This window comes from Poeciliopsis prolifica, unplaced genomic scaffold, assembly GCF_027474105.1.
Source record: "Poeciliopsis prolifica strain line A6 unplaced genomic scaffold, Auburn_PproV2 SCAFFOLD025, whole genome shotgun sequence".
In the NCBI taxonomy this organism is placed as follows: Eukaryota; Metazoa; Chordata; class Actinopteri; order Cyprinodontiformes; family Poeciliidae; genus Poeciliopsis; species Poeciliopsis prolifica.
This window is the reverse complement of record NW_026562400.1, coordinates 782,092-803,021: the sequence shown is the minus strand read 5'-3', so window position 1 is coordinate 803,021 and position 20,930 is coordinate 782,092. Positions and strand designations below refer to the sequence as shown.

Here is a 20,930-nt window from a genome sequence, read left to right as displayed (position 1 = left end):
CGCTGTATTTTATAATCAACAAAGATACATTTTTTGGCAAGTTGAATTGACTTAGTAAATTAATATATAACTTTAAGTGATACTCTTTGCCTTTATTTTTTTAATCTAACCCGACAGGGTGAAACTTTATTTTCCAATTTACATGAATGGAGCAGGTCCTCTCCTGTGTTACATTAAAACCTTCCGATGATTATCCGGCAGAAATTAACTTGAAATTTGAAATATTCTGATACAAAATGTGCAAAATTTTTGTTTTACTGTTAAAGAAATATATCACGAAAATTGATTATAATTTCATACTTTTCTGATATATGCACAACTTTGCAACTAAAGAATAAAAACCAAAGACTTGAATAAAGCTTGCTGACACATGACCGGAAATTAGGTGATAATAAAACCACAACACAATTTTAGATTAATATAATTTGAATTCGCTCTCTTTTATTGAGATATATTGAGATGTAATTTTATATTTTTAATGTCAAACTCAAATAGGCCAATAATCAAGACACCTAATTGCATGTTTAGATATTTAGTTATTCAAGCAGACGTGACTTTAGTTTGGCTTTTATTTTTGCACAGTCACCGGAAGTGTGCCCCACTATTTTGCCTTTACGTCGTGCTTCACCACCACGATGATGTGGGCTTCAACACGAGAGCCTATTTTGACCGGGTAGTTTTCCGCCATATGGCAGCAGAGTGGGTGAAATGCTGTTATTCGTGGCTGCTGTTGTGGCTCTGCATCCGGGTGTCCGAGTCCACAAACACTCGGTAAGACCGCTGGTGTGATTTAGAGTCTTAGCCATTAGCCTGTTAGCTAATGGCTTAGCAGTGTCCGTTGACAGAGTTATGTCTACTTTGACCCTATTGAAGTGACGTATGCTTACGTTAAATATTTTTGGCAGATATTTCTAATTAAACAGCACAAAGAAAAAAGGAAGACAAACCCGAACTTTGCTCAACAGTTGTTTGATAACAGTTTCTCTTTTTACTCTTATCTGAAGTGTTGAATTCACAGTAAATCATTGAGCTCATACACAACAAGGCATTTAGTCAAACGTGATCATTGTAAAAAACTTTGTAAAAGCTGTACAACACAAGCGCAATGTTTAGTTTTACTAAGCAGTACATATTTGTACTTTTATTTTCATACTTGCTCGACCCAACTTCAAGTCACAAGACGAGATGTCACGTTTTAAGGAAGCTGACAGTTTTAGCCGAAATGTTTTTCTAGCTGCATATTTTAGCCACAAGGTGGTGCTGTTAGACCAGATCTAACATGATTCAAATCATAAATTTACACAAGCTTAGAAATATTTGTTTTCTCTATTTTAATTCAATTTTATGTGATATTAAAATTAGTTACATAACTGAGATGTAGTTATAATAAATAATGTAAAAAAAATGTAGTTATAATAATAATAATAATAATAATAATAATAATAATAATTAGTTACAACGAATTGCCCATATTGGTAAGTCCACCTGTATGTAAATTAATGCCTAGTGAATTAATTTAACAGTTATGTAGCTTCAATAGGGAATTATTAAAGGGGAGTAGTTAATAAACATCATCATGAAAAGCAAACACAAAAAACAAAATAAGAAAGTCAGAAATATAACATTTTCAGTATTTTTATTAAGGGCTATATTAAAAAAAATACTCCAAACTCTTAAGATATACAGTTCAAAGCCTCATCTGAAAACATAAAGGGCAAAAACACCACTTCAAACCTGTCAAAACATCTGAGAATCTTTTGACAGGTTTGAAGTTGTGCATGCTGCAAAACTGGCCTTTTTGGTTTGCCAAAAGCCATGTGAGAGACACAGCTAGCATGTGAAACACGACGCTCTGGTCAGATGAGACCAAAAGCCTGAACGTAACATCCATACTGTGAATCAGTAGCTACATCATGATGTGCAGAAGCTGGTCAGAGTTCAGTTAGAATAAAATGTTGTTGTTTTGTTATGTTATCTTATATGAACTTGAAATGTAATTATTTACCAGAAAATGAAAGTAAAGAAGTAGAACTACATGCCATAGTTCAAAAATACAATTCTTATTTGAAAATAATGTAATTGGCTGAAGCTCTTGATTAAATTAAATGTTATCAAGTAATTAAAAACAAATAATCTAAAATAAAATAACATTTAATTTGTTCTTGCAGATATCAAATTTATCACAAATTGATCCTAATAAGGTCTTAAAAGTATGAAATTAAACTTAATTCAGAAACGCTAATAACAGACAAAACCCCTCAAATAGTTATCAATCCAAAACAGAGACGGAATTAATATTTTAGGCTAGAAGCAAAGGGATCGTATCTCCTCTGGAATATAAATAAAAAAAGAAGTGGACTTCAACTGAAAAAAAACACAATAATTTCTTATTGCAAGTCCCCTGAATACTTTCAGGGGGACTTGCATCAAGAACAAAACAGATGAAACGATTGCAAGGTTTCCCCCAGAAAAACTTGGTGGTTGGGTGCTAGGACGGTCGTTCATCCAGTGGCCCGTCGTGTTATTGAATTAAAAAATGTTTAAATTTCACAGGAAATTTGAAAATATCACTTGACAATTACGTGTCATTGAAAGATAGGAAGATTAACACATGAACACCAACTATAAATATTAAACAATACTAAGGGAAAAAAAACATAGTTCTTTGTGAAAACATTCCTTCATGTGACAAAGCAGATTTCTGCAGAAACCGTTTTACACTTGAAATTCATCTCTGAAAACAGAATTCATAAGTAGATTAAACATGTTTTATTATTATTTAAAACTGGAGGAGTTAGCCCTTTGTCTGATATATTTACATGGGAAATAAATCCAATTTTCACCTGTTGAACTCTGGGATTCGCAGATATGTCAGCGTTTTTCTCTTTGACTCTACTAAATAAACCATGCACTTTACAGACGCTCTCTGGACGATGACCTCCTCCAGCCTTACACACAGGGTCACGGCCCCACCCACTCTCACCGCCACGTCCGGGACTGTCAGGCCCTCATTCATGGCAACACCACCCATGAGAGCTGGCCCTCCCGCAGCCGAAACAGGCAGCCAGTTGCAGAGTCTAAGGTGTTTGTGACGGATGTGGAAGGCACCAGATGGGTTCTTGGTAACTAAGAGTGGCATAATTAAAAAATAAATTCATAAAAAACTAAAACTATTCGACTTATTTTGCTGGATTTCTGTTTCCAGGTCACATGACTGTGGTCCACGACCCACTGAAGATGGTGTCTGTGTTGGAACCAGGAGGGTCGGGTGGCTGCAAAATGAAGCGCAGGGTGTCTGTGGAGGACACGGCTAAAGCTGCAGGGTGCCTTTACGCCCAAAATGGTGGATTCTTTAAGACAGAGTCAGGGGAGTGTCTGGGGAACGTGGTGAGCAGTGGCAGGCTGGTGCAGGACAGCGGTGGGGTGCAAAACGCCCAGTTTGGAATAAGGAGGGACGGCACCCTGGTGTTTGGGTAAGAAAACAAAAAGTCATTGTTTTTGCTTTTAAGGCATTGGCCTGAAGCACGACAGATAAAACCTTGCGGTTTATTTCAGGATTAATTTATAATCAACAACGACAAGCTGAAAGTATTAAAACCCTGGTTTTATTATTGTGCACACATAGTGCACAATGCTTAGTTAAAGCTTTAACTAACCAAAATGATTCACTTTTGTTTTTCATTCTGTTTTGGGTCTGATGGATGTCCCCTATTCTATTAGTGAAATTAAACAATTTATTGTTTCCAGTTTAAACTTTTAGTTTGACCCTTTCGTTCTTTCAAATTTAGTTAAAATTAACATTTTGAACTAAATTGTAGTCATAAGTCTTTTGTTGAGAGTCACTCTGATATGATGGATGTAAGAGGTGATTTGAATTTCTTTTCAAATCTTCTGTGATTTGGGGTCAAAGTTCAGGTATTATTTGAGGTTTTGAAATGGGAATCCGCTGCCAGCAAGGTTCCCAAGCCTTCTGGAAGAAAATGCGCATTATATATATTTTTTGCTTCATTTTAAAGCCCATTAACACCAGATTCCTCTGAACCACTCTGTTTGTCTCCACCTGACTTCCTATGTGTAGTATGATCTCTCCTCATGCTTGTCTCTGCTGATCGTCTCATTTGGTTATGTAAAGTACATCACAACTTCTGCTGAGTGGTTTCCTGTTGGCATGTTCATGTTGCCCACAGTTTAACCTCCGGTCCACTTCAGCAGATGCTCAACAACAATCCTCCGGTGACAAGTTCATGTCTGATGACTCAATGTGGCACCTGTTGTTTATTTTGCTAGATTCAACATGGCAGCTTGACACTTTCCTAAAAAGCAGTCGTTTCTCCGTACGTCTACAGCAAATTTTAGCATAAAATCTGGTGATTACTGCAACAGGATGGAGCAAAAATGTATAACTCTAAAGAAAACCACTATCACGCTCTCAGAGGTAATCTGTAAACCACCAAGAGGTTTATTTAACTTCTTTGTTTGATAACCGAGGTCATCAGTTCCAGGAATTTTTACATGATTCAACATTTATTTGTGCTAAACAAATAAACGAGTGAGGACTTGGGCTTATGTGCTTTAAGAACCCAAACTGGAATATTATTTAATTACGAGTATAAAATACAGTTTGATCTACAAATCTGGACAATTTGCATTGTGTTAACTTTGCAGATGATAAGCTGACATTTACTAAAATTGGCCTTTTTCGGTAAATCTGTTAGAAACATTTAACCATTTAAACTGAGTGAAAATGACACGAATGTTGGTGTTTTCTGTTCTGGAGGGTGCTAAACTGTGAAAAGTGACATATATAGTGTGTATGTATATATATCTTGTCTTGTGCAGGTATCTGTCACAGGAAGATGTTTTAGATCAGTCCAACCCTTTTGTTCAGTTGGTCAGTGGAGTCATTTGGCTGCTGAGGAACGGCGAGATATACATCAATGAGAGTCTGCAGGCGGAGTGCAGTGGGACACAGGAGACGGGTACGCTCTGGATCTTCAATAAACTGCTCAATGATTTGGTTCAGACATCAACTCTTAAGATTTTACACAGTTTAACCCAATCCTAATTGAAGCTTAACTTGTGGAATAATGAAAACCTACTAGATTTTCTAAATCTAAATTCAGGAATGTGATTCTTGATCACACTAGTCACGTTTTGGAGGATATCCTCCATCCGTGTCCAGAATCAGTTTCCCTGACCTCAGCTCACCCGAAACAACTGGACGAGCTCCAGTCCTGCAGTAAATAAACACAACAGTATCTCAGTTTCTCCGCCTCCCAATGTTTGCATAACACACAAACTCATCTGTGACCTGAAATAAACACTTTGGCGCCACAAAAACACAACATTGTCATGTTTGGTTAGCAGTGACAGGAGGGCCTGAGTTCCAGCCTGAGTTGTTTCTATGCAACAGGCAAGTTTTGGAGCTCATTAAAGCATGAAACTGATCTCTCTGTGATTTCATCAGCCAAATCTTATCATGTGATAGACGGCAAATAATGCATCCATCTTAAGTAAAGATATTGAATGCAGATGTTTTAGTTAAATCTTTATTTTTAAAAAGTTCACTTTCTGCACAGGCTAAACAGACCCTCTGCATTTTATAATCAGGTTGCAGTGCAAGATGAAGTTGCAGAATGAGTTGAATTGCAGCCACACTGTTAGATGGAGAAGTTTTATTGTTGCAGAGTAGTTTTTTTTTCTGGTTATTGTTTTCTTTAATTGTAAAATTCAAAAAAATAGTTGTGAACTCTTGGAGGAACTGAGAATTGTGTTGCAATTTTCATAATGGAAACTGTATGTATAATATAAAAGGTAACACATGAGCCTCTTCGGAACATATTCAAGTTTATTGAATTTGATTACATCACTATGATGAATTTTCCATGTTTTCTCTGCCTTTAAACATAAAAAGTGCAGATAAAGCATTTGTTGGTTTATTTGGTTATTTTTCGAAAAAGGTATTTTAATAAACTAATCAGTGAATGTTTTTGATCTTTATGTCAGGGTCATTGAAGTATTTTGTGGATGTGGTGTCGGCCAGAACCGCAGTGGGCCACGACAAAGCAGGAAGACTGATCCTCTTTCAAATTGATGGTCAAACAAAACAAAGAGGGTAAGAAAAAAACTAGCTGAAAGACTTTATCGATTGATTGGTGTTCTCCTCTGAACATGTAGTTATTTTGAAATATTGATTAAATGGAAGATTGTGTTTGTAATATTCCACACAATAAGTGTGTTCATGCTCCCCAAGGACAGCAGTCAGCATCCTTTATAAATGGCCATACTTGCCCTCACTCCTGCAAACTAAGCTTCAAAATCTTCATTGAAAAATCGACTTAGATTATAAAATGCACACTGTTAAAATATTTTTGCTTTAAAGCTAGAAAGAAACACTATTCAATGTTATTTTCTATGGTTTTTGAAAAAAACCCATAAAGATTGCTGTAGACTTGACTGAAAAGCCAAATAAATTTTGAGATAATCACTTTAAGTCCTGGCTATTCCATGTGAACCTGTTTGTTTGCAGTGGCAAGGCTTGTTGCTATGTGGTAAAAGTCGACTTTGTCCTGAGTCAAAACAAACAAAAACACTTGGAGTCATTACAATAAAACAGACTGTTAGTTTAATGAGGTGTTTACTAGGAAGCTGACTACCTCCAACATGAAACCATTATATGTGAGAGTCACAGTCAAAATAGGAGATGGATAATAAATATGGCGTAGATGGTAGTTAAATGAAACAATAAATAATGAGATTATTCATTGATGATGGTGAATCTCAGTGACAACAACAGAACCAAGAGACTTTAAAGAAAAATATTTGTTTATGAGATGAACTAACACAGCAAAGCCTTTTTGTCTTCAGCCCTTTTTTCCGGTAATTCCACCAATCAGTTGTATGGATTAGACTTCCCTTCACCTTGTGAACCCCCACATCCCTGCTGACAATCTGAAGATTAATGTTCTGCTGTTAATGATTTAGCTAAGAATATCACAACACTCTGACATGTCTAAACCTCTGACTTCTGTGTTTTTCTTGTCAATATCAGCCCCCAGCTGATCAATAAAACGTGTTAAAGTCAGGTCGGACCAAACAGACTGACCTTCTGATAAAAATATATGTTGATTGATAATGCTCACCTAAGTTGATATTTTTTATGTTGGTGGTATGAAGAAGCCAAAAGTAGTCATGTACATTTGCAGAGTCCTGTGGTTCATTTGCTTTATTTTTAAACAATATTACTTCTAATTAACGAAGTTTAAGCTGCTTTACTATTGCAAATTTGTTCTAATGTCTTAAAATTAAATTAAATGGTGATTCAAAAATAAATTCTAGTGTGTTTCCTGGCTCTGTAAATAAACAGCTGAGTTCTGTCATCTCACCGGAATACAATAAAATAATACCAAATCTTACAGCTTGGTTCCCTTAACCATACACAAAATGAACAAAGAGTTTGATCACATTTTCACAACATAAAATCTGAGTTAACATGGAGATAATTATCCAAAACGCTGCACAATTCAAAATCATTTTCTCTCTCTCTTTGCCTCTCTCTCTCTTCTTCCATTCACCCCAGAACTGCGATGACGCAATTCCTACACCACAAAAACTGTCGTAGTCCAATCATTGCACCACTAAATTCAACAGTCCTTATTTGTCCCCCAAAATGCTGCACAATTTAACACTATGCCGCTATCACTTCACAACAACTCATAGGTGGTATTAAGAGTCCTGCCCACCAGAAATAATGATCCGGCCAGAAAATATAATTTAACGAAGCTTCGAGGCAGTTATATTTTTCTCGAGGAATTTTAATGATTGAGGTACTCGAATCATTTGAGAAATCGTTTCAGCCCTACTTTAGAGGTAAGGTCACTGAATAGATGTGCTTCTTACAGGAGAATGCAGAAACTATATCTTTTACCTTGTCTGTGACAATTTTGCCCTAATTAAAATAAAAAGTCTCTATCACATGTTTATTGCCTTTTATTTGTTTCTGGCATTTCAAGTATTATTTTCTGTCCAAACAGGATGAATCTCTGGCAGGTAGCAGAGTTCCTGAAGGAAAACGGAGTGGTCAATGCCATTAATTTGGATGGAGGCGGGTCTTCTACCTACGTGGTTAATGGGTCTCTGGCCAGCTATCCCTCTGATCACTGGTGAGCCACTAATCCCCCACATAAATATTTTTGATATTTCTTACTTTTCTGATTTATTTTTAATCCTTGCCAGCACGTCTGACGGCAGGTGGCGCTGCAGCAGAGAAGTTGCCACTGTTCTGTGTGTTCATCAGAGTCAATGCCAGCCAACAAACTGCAGCGAACACGGTGAATGCGTTGCTGGACGCTGCCAGTGTGAGAAGGGCTGGCAGGGTGCAGCCTGTGAAGCCCTGGTGTGTCAGCAACCTGCCTGCGGACCCCACGGTTTCTGCACAGCTAGTAAGTCGTCTTCTACTTTTCTTCTTCCTGTTTATGGAGCATTTTATTTCCCTGCTGTTTCTCCTGACCTCTATGTCTGTGTTGCAGGTGGTTGTATCTGTGATGCTGGATGGAGAGGGACAAACTGCAGTGAAGGTAAAGACAGATCATCTATTAGCACATATCCACACTGCTTGTAAAATAATTCACACTCTTTGAACATTTTTATTTTTTTTTTCACATTAAGCCACAAACATCAGTGTATTTCACTGGGATTTAATGTGAAACACTAACACAATGTGAGCCATTATTATTAAATGCAGTATATTTGAAACATAACAATCAAGCTTTTTTGCAAATAAAAATTTGATGTACTTTTTCATTCAGTGTCATTTAACCTAATATGCTTAAATAAATTGTGGTAAAACCAAAAGTTGCATAAACAAACCAAAAGTTGCTTTAAACAAGTCAAACTGTGAAAGTGTCCTACAGTGAAATCAGACACTGGCAGATTTATCTGCCAAAATTAGAACTTGCAGACTAATTCAGCACATTAAGTTAAGATTTTATTGGCCTTTCACAACAATAATGTCACACTTTGGGATCATTATAGTTATACAATACTGACTTCGTACAATGAAATTTTGTGAGTGCAGTAAAGGGGAGGATTTATGTGAGAAGTTAATTTGCATTTGTAAAGTGTGAAAACAATCTTTCATGGTTTATTTTACTTATTAGTTTTATCTCTGAGTTCTTGTTTTGCGTTGAACTCTATACTACTTATGTAAAAAATTTTGCCCATAATGTACAGTATTTTTATTCCGTTTTTAAGAAATGTTTATATTCTGTCTTTGTGTGAGCCCACTTGATTTTATTGCCTGTCTCTTTGCTGCTGTTGCACAAAACTTTCCCCATTGTGGGACAATAGAGGATGTTTCTATTGTATTCTTTTAATTCTGTTTTTCTTAATGTATGAAGGATTGCATCTGCCACACAGTGAAACACATTTCCAGAATTGATGTTCACAAACATAAATAGTCTAAAAGAGAAACAAACAGTTTTTCAGCAGTTTTGTTTTGTTCGCTTGGTAAACGTTATCCATATCCATTTGTAGTTTTTCCTCAAAAATGTTCACACTCTTTGAACATTTTTATTTTTTTTTTTTCACATTAAGCCACTAACATCAGTGTATTTCACTGGGATTTAATGTGAAACACTAACACAATGTGAGCCACATTGTGTTCACATTTCATCTCCTCCCATTGGTTCTCACACTGCTTGTGGGAAATAAATGTATTTAGAAAGGATAAGTAGAAATGCTAAAAACATAAAGTAAAACTCCTTTACATGCGTTAAGCTTTTTCATTTATTTTCTTTGAAGCGTGCCTCCCAGGTTTCTTCGGCGACGGCTGCACCAAAACCTGCTCTTGTTTTAACAACGGCTCCTGTGATCCCGTCAGCGGTCGCTGCGTCTGCCCTCCTGGTTTTCATGGTGACACTTGTGACAAAGGTGTGGCTATGTTTCATTTCATATGTAGCTAAGATAAACTCACATTAAATACTTTATGCAGGCAGCTAACAGTAGTGGTTGGTCAGTCATTCAAAGAAAGAAGCGAACAGATTTTGACCTTTAACCTGTTATAGTATAAAGATTCCACCTTCTGTCATTCAAGGCTCTTTTTTTAGTAAGCAGATGAAAAATGACATGCAGGTAATTTGGTGAAGTCTAAGCTTGCTACAATTTGGGTATGTTGATGTTAGAGCAGTATTTTTTATTATCCTATATATTGATATTTAAATGCCTTTGTTGAGAGCAAAATGAACCAAAGGCAAATTCCTTATTCATGTCTCACTTGGCAAATGAAGTAGATTATCATTCAGGAAGTTTGTTTGAGTAGAAAGAGATGTAAATGCAATATTTTATCATAAAACTGCCTGAAATTTTTCCATTCTTATACAACTTTTTGTGTCATTCATATTCATCATAAAATCCTATCTGTGTCTGTTTCTTTCAGCGTGTCCTTTGGGTTTCTTTGGTGCATCTTGCGCTCAGGAGTGTCGATGTGACAACTTGTGCCCATGTGACCCGCAGACAGGAAGCTGTAACACCACATTACCAGTAGACACCAATTACACCTTACACAGAGGTACGTACCCAACTTTATTTTGTGGATGGGACTTTGTGGTTTTCTGTATGTAAACACCGCCGTTTGTACTTCAGCATATGCTGCTGGAGTGCAAATTTACCTGTTTAGAAAAATAACAGAGTAGAAATGAGCAAAAATCAGCTAAACTGATTTATTTTTTTTCTGAAATGCATCCAGACTTTTTTGTAGTTTAATTGGATATGCATGTAATTTAAAACTGAAGCTAACATTTCATTTTTGAACAAGAAGACAGAAGCATACACCCCTGAATGAAACAGAAGCTGCTACCTGAGTCATATTCTATCTCTGTTGTTATGTAGGTCAGTGGCATCATGGGATCACATCTCTTACAACAGAGATAGCATGACTGTTACATAGGAGATAAAGGATATCAAAAGGGTGGACATTATCCTGGAAAAAAAACAGAATAGAAACCAAAATGCTCTGAAGTTGGAAGGAAAAAATACAGTTTCTGTGTAATTCAAGATCCAAATATGTTTAAACAGATTTAAGACTTTGAAGCCCATAGGATTTGCTGGTTCTCCCTTTGGCTACATTCACACATAACTGACTTTTTTATAGCAGTTTCAAAGGCCCAATTTCTGTAATTTAATCCCCAATAAAAGAATGACCATTTTCAGTTATTTATAATCCAAAAAATGTTTAGAAAATCTGGTGTGCATAACATTTTGGAACAGTGCATTTTGAGTTTTTTATTTTTTGAAAAAAAAAACTGTTTTATGGGAAGCTTTGTTCAGTTAAATTTGATTTGCACTGAAATAGTTCATGACTTGAAAATTATACTGACCATTGTTTGCATTTAAGAAAAAATACTTATTGCAAGTGACAAAATATCACTTGCATAATAATTTGGAACACTGTGTAAACAATGACTGAAAATTATAATTATGAAATTATAAAAGATGTCTGTGTTAGTAAAGTGCATGACAGTCCCGCCACTCTTAGTTTAGTCTACATATCCAAACAAACTTCCCTAAAGATGCCACAGTCAATGCTCCACAAAAGGCCATTTCTATTAGTTGCTTTCTTCTCATTAGCTTTTGTTTTCTCTACAGCTGGACACTGCCTGGCAAAGCAGATGTTTGCATCCTGGAGACAAGAAGAAGAATCTCACAGAGAGCAGCCTTATCTAACAGAGTAAGGTTTTAAAGGTCAAACCTCTGACCTTTCTTCTCTTGTCATTTTTCAGTGAACATAACAAAAATGTAATGTCCTCTAAAAAACAACTTTAATGTTTCTACTTAAACATAACATTGGTCTTTTGTAAAGTTACCAATAAGCAATACAAATAAACAAATGTGTTCAAACAAGTCTCAGTGGTCATAAAAGATTTTTTTCCAGTGTCAATAGAAAATTCTAAGTTATTTTTAAACTGAAGTATTTCTTTGGAAATAAAAATATAAGAGAAAACTTAGGGGACAGTTCCGAAGTCTTCATTCTATGTCTACTTTAGTTATGAATCTGATAAAAAGAAGATGAAGATTTTTTGACAAATGAGAAAAGAAAATCACACTGAAAGTCAAACACACTGGAAGTGGAATGATGTTTGGACTGTTTTGCTGCTTTTTCATCTGAAAACGGGAATATAGCAGAAGGACAACAGTGTAAAAATAGCATCAGCTTTATCTTTGAATGGCTCAAAATAAAGCAAAATTAGAAAATTACTTGATAAAAGTCTGGATTTAAATTTTGAAAGTATTTACATTCTGTGGAAAACAGACCAAATCGTGGAATTCATTAAACAAGTGAGCAAAGTGTTTTTAGATAGTTTACACTAAGTTTTCCAGTTAATGAGACTGTGCTGGCTGCTGCAGCTTCCTGTCCATTTGTGTCATGTGACCTAAACGCAATCTGGTGAAAAGCTATTCAGAAATGATTTCAGTACAAAATAAGTTGTGCTTTTAGTGCCTTTCAAACATTTCAGAAGGATGTTTTCAGTTTTTAAAAACATCTTTTCTCTTTTTCAGGTGAACTGAATTTATTGAGTGCAGTGTCATGAAATTGATGTAGTTCCTGTTTTTTTTCCAGGCAATCATGGGTGATCATCACACTCCTCCTCACTTGTCTCTTGTTGGCCAGCCTGATCGTCTCATGTCACCAGGTGTGCCGCAGATCAATGACATTGCGCTTCCCTGAGCGCCAGGATTACTCCTACGTTCCACTACGGGACATCAACGGAGCCCCGTCATGCGCTGCAGGAACTAGGAAGGGCAGCTTGGGAGTGGAGGATTCTGATTCCTAAGAGGAAATCTGGTCTCCGTCACACTCAAGGAGGTCGTAGCTGCCTGGAAGATCGAGGATGAGCAGTGAGAGCACTGTTATTGCACAGAAACACTCACTTCACGTTCTGCCACTGATACGGGAATGCTGATGTGAAACACAACAAAGCCCAACAGTTTTACAACATTCCTCACATTAAACATATCATCAGATTTCCTCCAAAGTCTTTTGGCAGCTGTTCAGAAGTTTGCTCAGGATTTTTGTTTCAAGTTGAGGTGTTTCAACCTGAAAATGAATAGAAAGTGACAAAAGCTTGATTTTTGTTTTCTCTGTAATCTTTCAGCTCCAAGTACGTTAACTGTCTTTAAAACTGAAAGCACGAGGTCTAACCTATACAGACAGACGCTAACGTCTTTTCGTCTTCCTCAGCTTTTATCACACAAGCAGTAAATTACTTCCTTACTTCCGTCTCACCTAGAACAGGATGTACTAATAGTAAAATGTGAATACTGTTAATACCTGTATTTTTGACGGCACTCAGATGTTTACAAGCCTTAAAAAATTGTTTCAAGGACTTAAAGTGTCTTACTAACCTTAAAATACCTGCCATGTTTTTTTTTTTTTTTTTTTTACAGTGGCAGTTTTTTACAGTAATTGCAGATTAATTTTATGTAATATATGATTGAATTTAAAATGTTTAAATTTTCAATATTTTATACTTCCAGAAAACAAATAAATAACTTTTTTTTTCAAAACTTTGGGCCCTTTATATAGATTAGATTATATGTAAGGTTACAATGCAAAAAACAAAGTTTTATAAGTTGGAACCTTTTCATGTTTGATCATAGAAACTGTTATCTAAAAGACAATAACTTAAAAAGCAAACCATGTTCAAAGTACAGCCATAAGTTGTTATCATGTACATCAAATAAGTAAGGTATTCTGGTTTCCTCTCAGATTTTTGCTCAGTTTGAACTCTCAGGTGAAGTCCGTTCCTGCTTGATGGAAGCTAGTTTATGAAGCCAAAGAGCAAAATAAGGTTGTTGTGAACAGAAACTTTGATAACAGCAGACTGATAGTTTACCAAGGACAATCTATTGTCACCGTGTTGCTCACACCTAATTTGAAACTTTAAAGCAGAGGTCTACCACAGAAACTATCCTACAATGTAGGCTATGTTCAAACAGCAGATCTTGATACTCAATTCTAATTTTGTTTTTTAGTGCAATCTGATGTTTTCTTTCTTTTCTTTTTTTTTTGCATGATCGTTCTTACTACTAAATGATGCAACCACAATGAAAGTGGACTGGACTGCTCCTTGTATAAAACCAAAGTGTCCTGGTGTTTCCGAAAGTTAATATAATATGAAAGTTGCTTGACATGTTGCGTGTTTGTAGGTGAGATTTCTGGGTTCATTTTTTTGCTGGTAGCAAGAAACAAAATATAGCAAATCTAAGATGATTTTTACAGATTTTCCATAAATACAAGGAAATCAATTTCAACAATCATGTTTCCTTCCAGGAGAGATAATCTGAAAATTAACTCAAACATTTTTTCATTACTTTTCTACCCTGAATGAAACCAAATTGTAAGTTCTGGCTCTTAGGAAGATGATGTTACCTGCATTAGTTTCAATCTTTAAACATCTGATACATTTTAAATCTAATTTATTTATAAAGGAACTATTTAAAAAATGTCCAAATGTCATAGAAAAGCTGTAAAAAAACCATAACAAATGTGAAAATAATAAAGTATTAAGGAAGGAAACAAGGACTGCTGAGCAACACGAGTTAAGAATGTACTGGGTCAGGTTGAGGTCATGGTGTCACCAGAACCCCCCCATTAATTTTAATATTTAATAAAAGATGTCTCTGAGGTCATTGTGTTGTCATCTTCAGCTTCCAGGCTGCTTCATCTGGAGCTATCTTACACCCTCCAACACCATCACGTTACACCATCATGTTACCATGGCGATTCTCCACTATGAAAATATTTGATTGTACGCTGAACTTTCACCTGCAGGCGACTGGAGCTTTAGGGCTATTTCTGCCAAGTGCCATTGCTCTGGAGCATTTATTTAACCTCTGACCTCGACTATGGACTGCACACGCAACACTCGATATTTATGTAAAAGTTGGATTTGTTTATTTTTATACTAAAAACAAACAAATTACGACATTTGACCTAATTTGGCAAAGTAAATGAATGTAAAGATCTTTAAAGTTAACCTGTCTTAATTTTTATGTTCTAGATGAGCTGATTTTTGATCACAGATCTTCAAAATAAAAAATAAAATTAACAGTTGGGTTTTAGTCTCTTTCCCCTGACGAACTTTAAAGCTTAGAAATCCATCCATAATAGACGCAGTGCAGCAGGTCTTCTCCCCTGCTGTCTGCCCCACTTCCTGCATGCAAACATCGACCATAAAGTATTGATTTGTCTGAACTGGTCATCCTGCAGCTCAACTATGCAGGAGGAGCTGAAGAATGTTGTCACGTTCCACCTTTTCTTCATCACATTTCTATTTATTTAATAAAAACAAGCCACTATTTTCAGAAAACAACTTCTGCTGTTTTGTAGATTTCCCTATTTCAGCTTATATTATCTTGTTTTTTGCTTATACATCAGCTGACATGATGAAAAAAATCTCGGACAAAGGTTCCTCAAAAGATGTCTGGTGGATTTTAACGTCTTCTCTTGCGCCGTTTACAGGAATTCATGTGTTCTGTCTCTTTAAACGGTTGCAGGGTGGCCTTATGCTGCATCATGGTTTTGCAGACTGTGAGGCAACTTTGTCCTGTTGCCTGAAATTTTTCATACTGCCGACACCATGCTTTACTGTCTTAACCGCACGTTGACTGTGGCACCACTGGCAAAATTTCAGCCGACACTTCGTTTGTATCAACTAAAAAAAACTTATAAGACGTATCACATGCAAGATCATTTGTACTCAAAGTTGAATTTATTTGCTTTTGTCAATATTAGGGGAATTATAACTTTAAATTTGTTTGAAAAGCAAAGCAAATCAAAGGTAAAAAAGGAAATTGTAAAAATAATATTGAAACAAATAAAGCTAAAAATGTCTATGTGGCTCCAACTTTGTTGATTTAGGTTGCAAAGTTGGAGAATATAGAGAAGAAATGAATACTTGATCCCACTCCTAAAAGTTATCAATTATGACATCTGTTATATTTTAAATGTCTTCTTCCTCTTTGTCTCATCTCTATATTTGAATTTCCACTCTGAACTCAAGCTTTTCCACAACCAGAATGATTTTCAAATTTACTTATTTTTTATGAAGAAAAACATTCTTTGAATATTGTTTATTCAATAAGTAAGTGAAGTAAGACTTATTGCATGATGTTATTAAGACATTAAGGGATTTAGATCATATTTAGCTACTGCTTCAGTATCAGTAGCTGATGACCCAATAACAGTCAGTTTGGATGCTAATAAAAAAGCCAACATTTTCTGTTGGGTTTAGAACTGGACTTTGACAAGGCAACTTTTTCAAGAGATGTGCTTTGCTTCTTCTCTAATGAAGGAAAAACTATTTGCTTCAAAGAACTCATTTTAGCACAGGAAGCAATGCTTCATTCCCAAAAACTGACAGCCTTCTGATCCAGAGTCAAGAGAAGCTTAGCATTGGGGAGGAAAAAAATGTGGATCTCATTAAATAAAGACATTTTATTCCAGAAATTTTCCTTTAATTCTAGCTGAAGATTTTATTTTCCAATTTGTATGTCGTCCATCATTTTCCTTTTGATTGAAGTTAATGTTGTTTTCCCTCTTTCTCAGTGGATACTCAGATGGAAATATTTTGGTTTGTCTCAGCCAAAAAAAGCATCCTGAATAAGTGTTTCCTATTGTTTGAACTTTTTTTTTTTTTGCAGAGCTGCTGCTTATTTATTTTAACCTGAAACTTTTCTTGTCTAACTTTTTTCCAATTTAATCACAGGCAGTTAATTTTTTCCTCACATTCAGTTTTGCCTTCTCCTGAATCATCTAGCGGAAACCGCTTGTGTTTTATAACCTTCTATTATTAACTTGGTTTATGAGCCACAGGAAAGCAGTTCAGCCAGCAGAGAGCGAACAGAGAAAAATGACTGACAGAGAGAGAGCCAATGGCGTGGCTGAATCACCCTTCCCTTTCTGTCTGCTCAGCTCAGCTGATGCAATTCAAGGAACAGATTACGTTTTCTGCTTTTCCTCCAGACTTTCCAGGCTAAGGTGAAAGGATTTTCCTCTTCACACTGGAGTGAAAATAGATCTGATGAAAAGCTGTAAGTGTTTTATTTTCCCAAAGGTCCAACTTTTGCACCGTCTGTTCAGATATCAGCTCATCAAGCCCTCTGCTTCTCTCACTGCACATTTTTTCTGGGTGTGCTCTGGCACTTCTGGGCCTGTGTGTCAAAACTTGACTTCAAGTGACACTCCACCCAAAATCCGTCTGCTATCAAACACTCAAAACACTCGACTCCTGGAGTTGTCTTCTTTTCCAAAACAATTGGGAACTTTGTGTTTATCCAGCTACTGTTAAAAACAATGCAGTTTTCTGAAAATCAGTACAAATTCGGGGTAGAAGTAGTTACCTATTTTTATGCTTCAAAGAAGTGAACAAATTCAAGCAAAATGTACATTTTATTATCCAGTAAGTCACAGCTGGCAGCAATTGAGGGCTGCACACCGATTAAAAAGCAATTACCGTTTTAACTTTTAAAGAAATTAACCCTAAAATGTTTATAACAAGAACCACCTCAGCAAACAAAATTCTTTCTAACTACCTTCATTATCAAAAACAGTTCAACACTTCACTTGTTCAAGTTTAATAATCTTTATTGTCCACATCAGAGCTGTAGTGAAACTGGGCAAGTATGCATGCAAAACTGAGTTTTCAGAAGCACAGCAGAATTATTGTTCATCAGTCAAGGTCAGAGGTCATTAAACAACAATAAGATTAGGCAAAAAGAGAATCCATGAGAGAAATCCAAGGTCAAAACAACACAAAGCGCCATCTCACATTTGCAAAAAACAGTTTAATAAACCCAAAACATTTAGGAAAAGGTTCTGCTAACTGATGAAACATATGTGGACATTTTTCAACATTCTGCATTACATTACATTCAGAACAACATTAGGCTGATTTTCAAATATGGTGGTATTGTAGTGGGCTGGAGCAAAGCAACTCCAACCCACTACACATTTTTCTTTGAATGTGTAGTGGGTTGAAGAAAAATGTGCTTTTTCTTCAGGAAAAGCACATTTTCCTTTCACTATGACCATGGACCTCCTTAAATACAAAATTAGTTAGAAAACCTTTGTCTGAGAAGTGTTGGTATCAATTTACTTTGACATGCCAGTAAAGTTTGAGCCTTTTTCACTCAAAAACACTGGCTGCAGGTTTTCACATGCAACCTTGAATCTATAAAAGGTCATCTGCTTTAAAGGTTTTTATTCATTTACAGCTGTGAAAAGCAGAAACATTATGTAAAAGTCTGTCCTTGTATACTTTCATGAATTCCGCTTGCAAAAAGCTTCAACCCACTGCTCTAATATCTGTAGCTGAACTGCCACAGGTCAGTGCATTTCTCCCAACCTGGTCCACATTCCTCTCAGCACGCTGACCTGAACTGCAGTGCAAACCTACACTTGAACCTCAGATGACTTGTTGTCTCTGTAGCAACAGTCAGCTTTTGGAGGCTGATGTTGTGTCATAGATATTTTAGCTCCAATAAGGAACATTATACCAAATAATCTAAAATAACTTACAGTAGCTAAAAATAAAAGCTGTTGAAAACTAGATTCTAGCTGCCAACCAGAACGCTACGATGAGGAAAATAATTATAGTCTCAGGAAATAAGTTACCATTATACATTTTATTTAATTACTTAGGCTTACATTTTGTTTTGAAATAAATTGATCTGTAATTCATTTACTAACTTGACATGGGGAAGCTCCAAAAAAGACCCTTCTTGATTCATCTTGAGGATTTCAGGAGGTGCCTGTAAATCATTTTTAAGCTCTTCACCAGCCATTGACAGCCAAATAGATATTTTCCGGCACCTTTTTTTATCAATAACAAACAAATGTTACTTTGAGATGACCACAATTAGACAAACATTTCCCCGGCATACCCCCGTGACTCATCAGTGAAGAGTTGTTGATCTCTTTATCTGCCCATGGTGAACAGAACAGAGTTGTGCAACCAAGATTTTAAACATTAGCTATGTTACATAAGGCGAAGCAGAATGTACGCAACTCTGCGTTGTTGTGACGGATGAATGTAAGTTCTTTTCATGTAGGTTTTATTTCTCATGACACAGATAGTTGTTTCTTCTCAGAACATTGATTTACTTACATTTCCTGGAACTGCAATGATCCAAATCTTATAGGAAACCAAGAATTTTATGTTTTTCTTCATGGGATATTTTTTGTGTCAATGAGGAACAAGGGTTTTCACACATGGTCAGATGTTACTTATTTCATTAGATAATAATTGAAAAGAAATACTTAGTAGAGAACAAACAGATCGTAAAAGTACATGAATCATTGCCCGATTGCTGACATTTTCATTTTTCAGGTTGTATCTTCTGCTTAAGAATATCTCTCTACTTTATCCATTAAACTCTAAGGAAGTTAGCTGGAGTTTAGAAAAAAACCCAGCTAACTTTCTTCTCAGTTCGCTGGAAAGGTGGCAAACAAAGGCAATAATCTTATGTTTTGGTTCATGGGAAGTTTGTCTCATTGAGGAGCAAAGGTCTCCACACATGTTCAAACGTTGCTTGTTTCATTAGATCAAAATAGAAAAGAAACACTCACCTGGGAACAAACATCATAAAAGTGCATGAATCATTTCCCAGTCTTTGACATTTCTGCCTTTAATGTTGTATCTTCTGTTGAAGGGAACCTCTTATCTTTGTTATCTCTGAAACCTGAGGAAGTTCCTTGGACTTTAATGAAAAGTGATGTACAATTTCAATCCATGGGAACTATTTTTACAGTCAGATTAGTTGGTTATGTTCAGGTAGCTGGACAGTGTGTACAGATGAGTCAAAGGGTTGGGTGGGTTGGGTGTTTAATACTGTCTTAACAATAACTTTTATGACTCACAGGGACAAAATGTACTAGAACCTGCTGGAGGGGTGTATAGGATTTCAGAGAGCTCAACAAACATTGATAAAGCAGAATTTCAAGCCTTATTATCATCTAAGGATGACAGACTTAGGAGAAGCTGTTTGACTTTCCATTCGATAAAGTGATATATGAGCTCAAAAATGTTTTGTTTTTTTTGTATGTCTTTAGCAGCTTTTTTCACGCTCAATGCCATATGTCAGCGCAAGGTGCAGTGTAGGACAGGAGTGTGTAGGTATGTGGATTGAGAGCTGGACTTATGCTTCTTCATGTCCTTATGGGGCATTCAAAAGTCTAATGTTCAGCTTATTACTTACAGGTGTTTCATACAGCATGATGAAGTATCTTTACAGTGATGATGCAACAACACTGGAAAACAAAAAAACAGCAAAGGAAATGAGCAGCAGGGCACATCTTATCAGTGTTTTGGTGCTATGAGAGGACAGGTGTTCCTTATTTAGCAGTGGAAAGATTCGGGATAAATAGCTTTTCCTCCATCTTGCCTCAACAGCATGGGATAATTTTTCCACATGGAAGTTTTTGCAGAAGTTTTTGTTTTGTTAGCTGGAAAAATTCACATCGCTGCTGTACAACAGAACACCTGCATCCCAATCTGTAACATTATGACCCATAAAGTTGAATGGAGAGATGCAAAACAACCGTAGAGTTGTGCAATCCTAACCCTAAGAAATGTGAAATACAGGCATTACAAAGCAAAAGAAGCTGTAAACTTTCCATTAGATAAAGTGATATATCAGCTCAAAAATGTTTTTTAAATCTGTCTTTAGCAGCTTTTCACATCTAGAGACTAAAAATTCTGCCTATTCTTTTTGTCAGATTGGACAAAGAACATCTGTGAAAATATAATTGTCAAGTTTTCTCACAGATTCTCATTTTGGATTTAGGTCTGGGCTTTGACTGGGTTATTCTAATACATCTACATTCTTCAATCTAGGCCATTAGGTTGTAGCTCTAGTTGCATGTTCAGGGT

The 20,930-nt window shown here is 36.1% G+C and overlaps 1 protein-coding gene across 2 annotated transcripts; it reads left to right on the top strand.

Moving 5' to 3' along the window:
* Positions 1–621: 621 nt before the first annotated feature.
* nagpa (N-acetylglucosamine-1-phosphodiester alpha-N-acetylglucosaminidase) lies at positions 622–14,683 on the top strand. Of its 2 annotated transcripts, none has more exons than XM_055047381.1 (12): positions 622–771; positions 2,920–3,122; positions 3,206–3,473; positions 4,840–4,979; positions 6,007–6,115; positions 8,034–8,162; positions 8,251–8,441; positions 8,529–8,576; positions 9,802–9,930; positions 10,436–10,567; positions 11,644–11,725; positions 12,617–14,683. In XM_055047381.1, the coding sequence occupies exons 1-12, from the start codon at positions 689–691 to the stop codon at positions 12,828–12,830; spliced, it is 1,728 nt and encodes a 575-aa protein (XP_054903356.1). In that variant the 5' UTR covers positions 622–688; the 3' UTR covers positions 12,831–14,683. The 2 variants fall into 2 exon arrangements, with proteins under 2 accessions (XP_054903356.1, XP_054903354.1); XM_055047379.1 differs by having other exon boundaries at positions 8,236–8,441.
* Positions 14,684–20,930: the final 6,247 nt, after the last annotated feature.

Coding starts and splice junctions, on each gene's coding strand:
- nagpa (XM_055047379.1), top strand. CDS start 689: ATGGCAGCAGAGTGGGTGAAATGCTGTTATTCGTGGCTGCTGTTGTGG. Junction 772..2,919: donor TCCGAGTCCACAAACACTCG/GTAAGACCGCTG, acceptor TGCACTTTACAG/ACGCTCTCTGGACGATGACC. Junction 6,116..8,033: donor GGTCAAACAAAACAAAGAGG/GTAAGAAAAAAA, acceptor CTGTCCAAACAG/GATGAATCTCTGGCAGGTAG.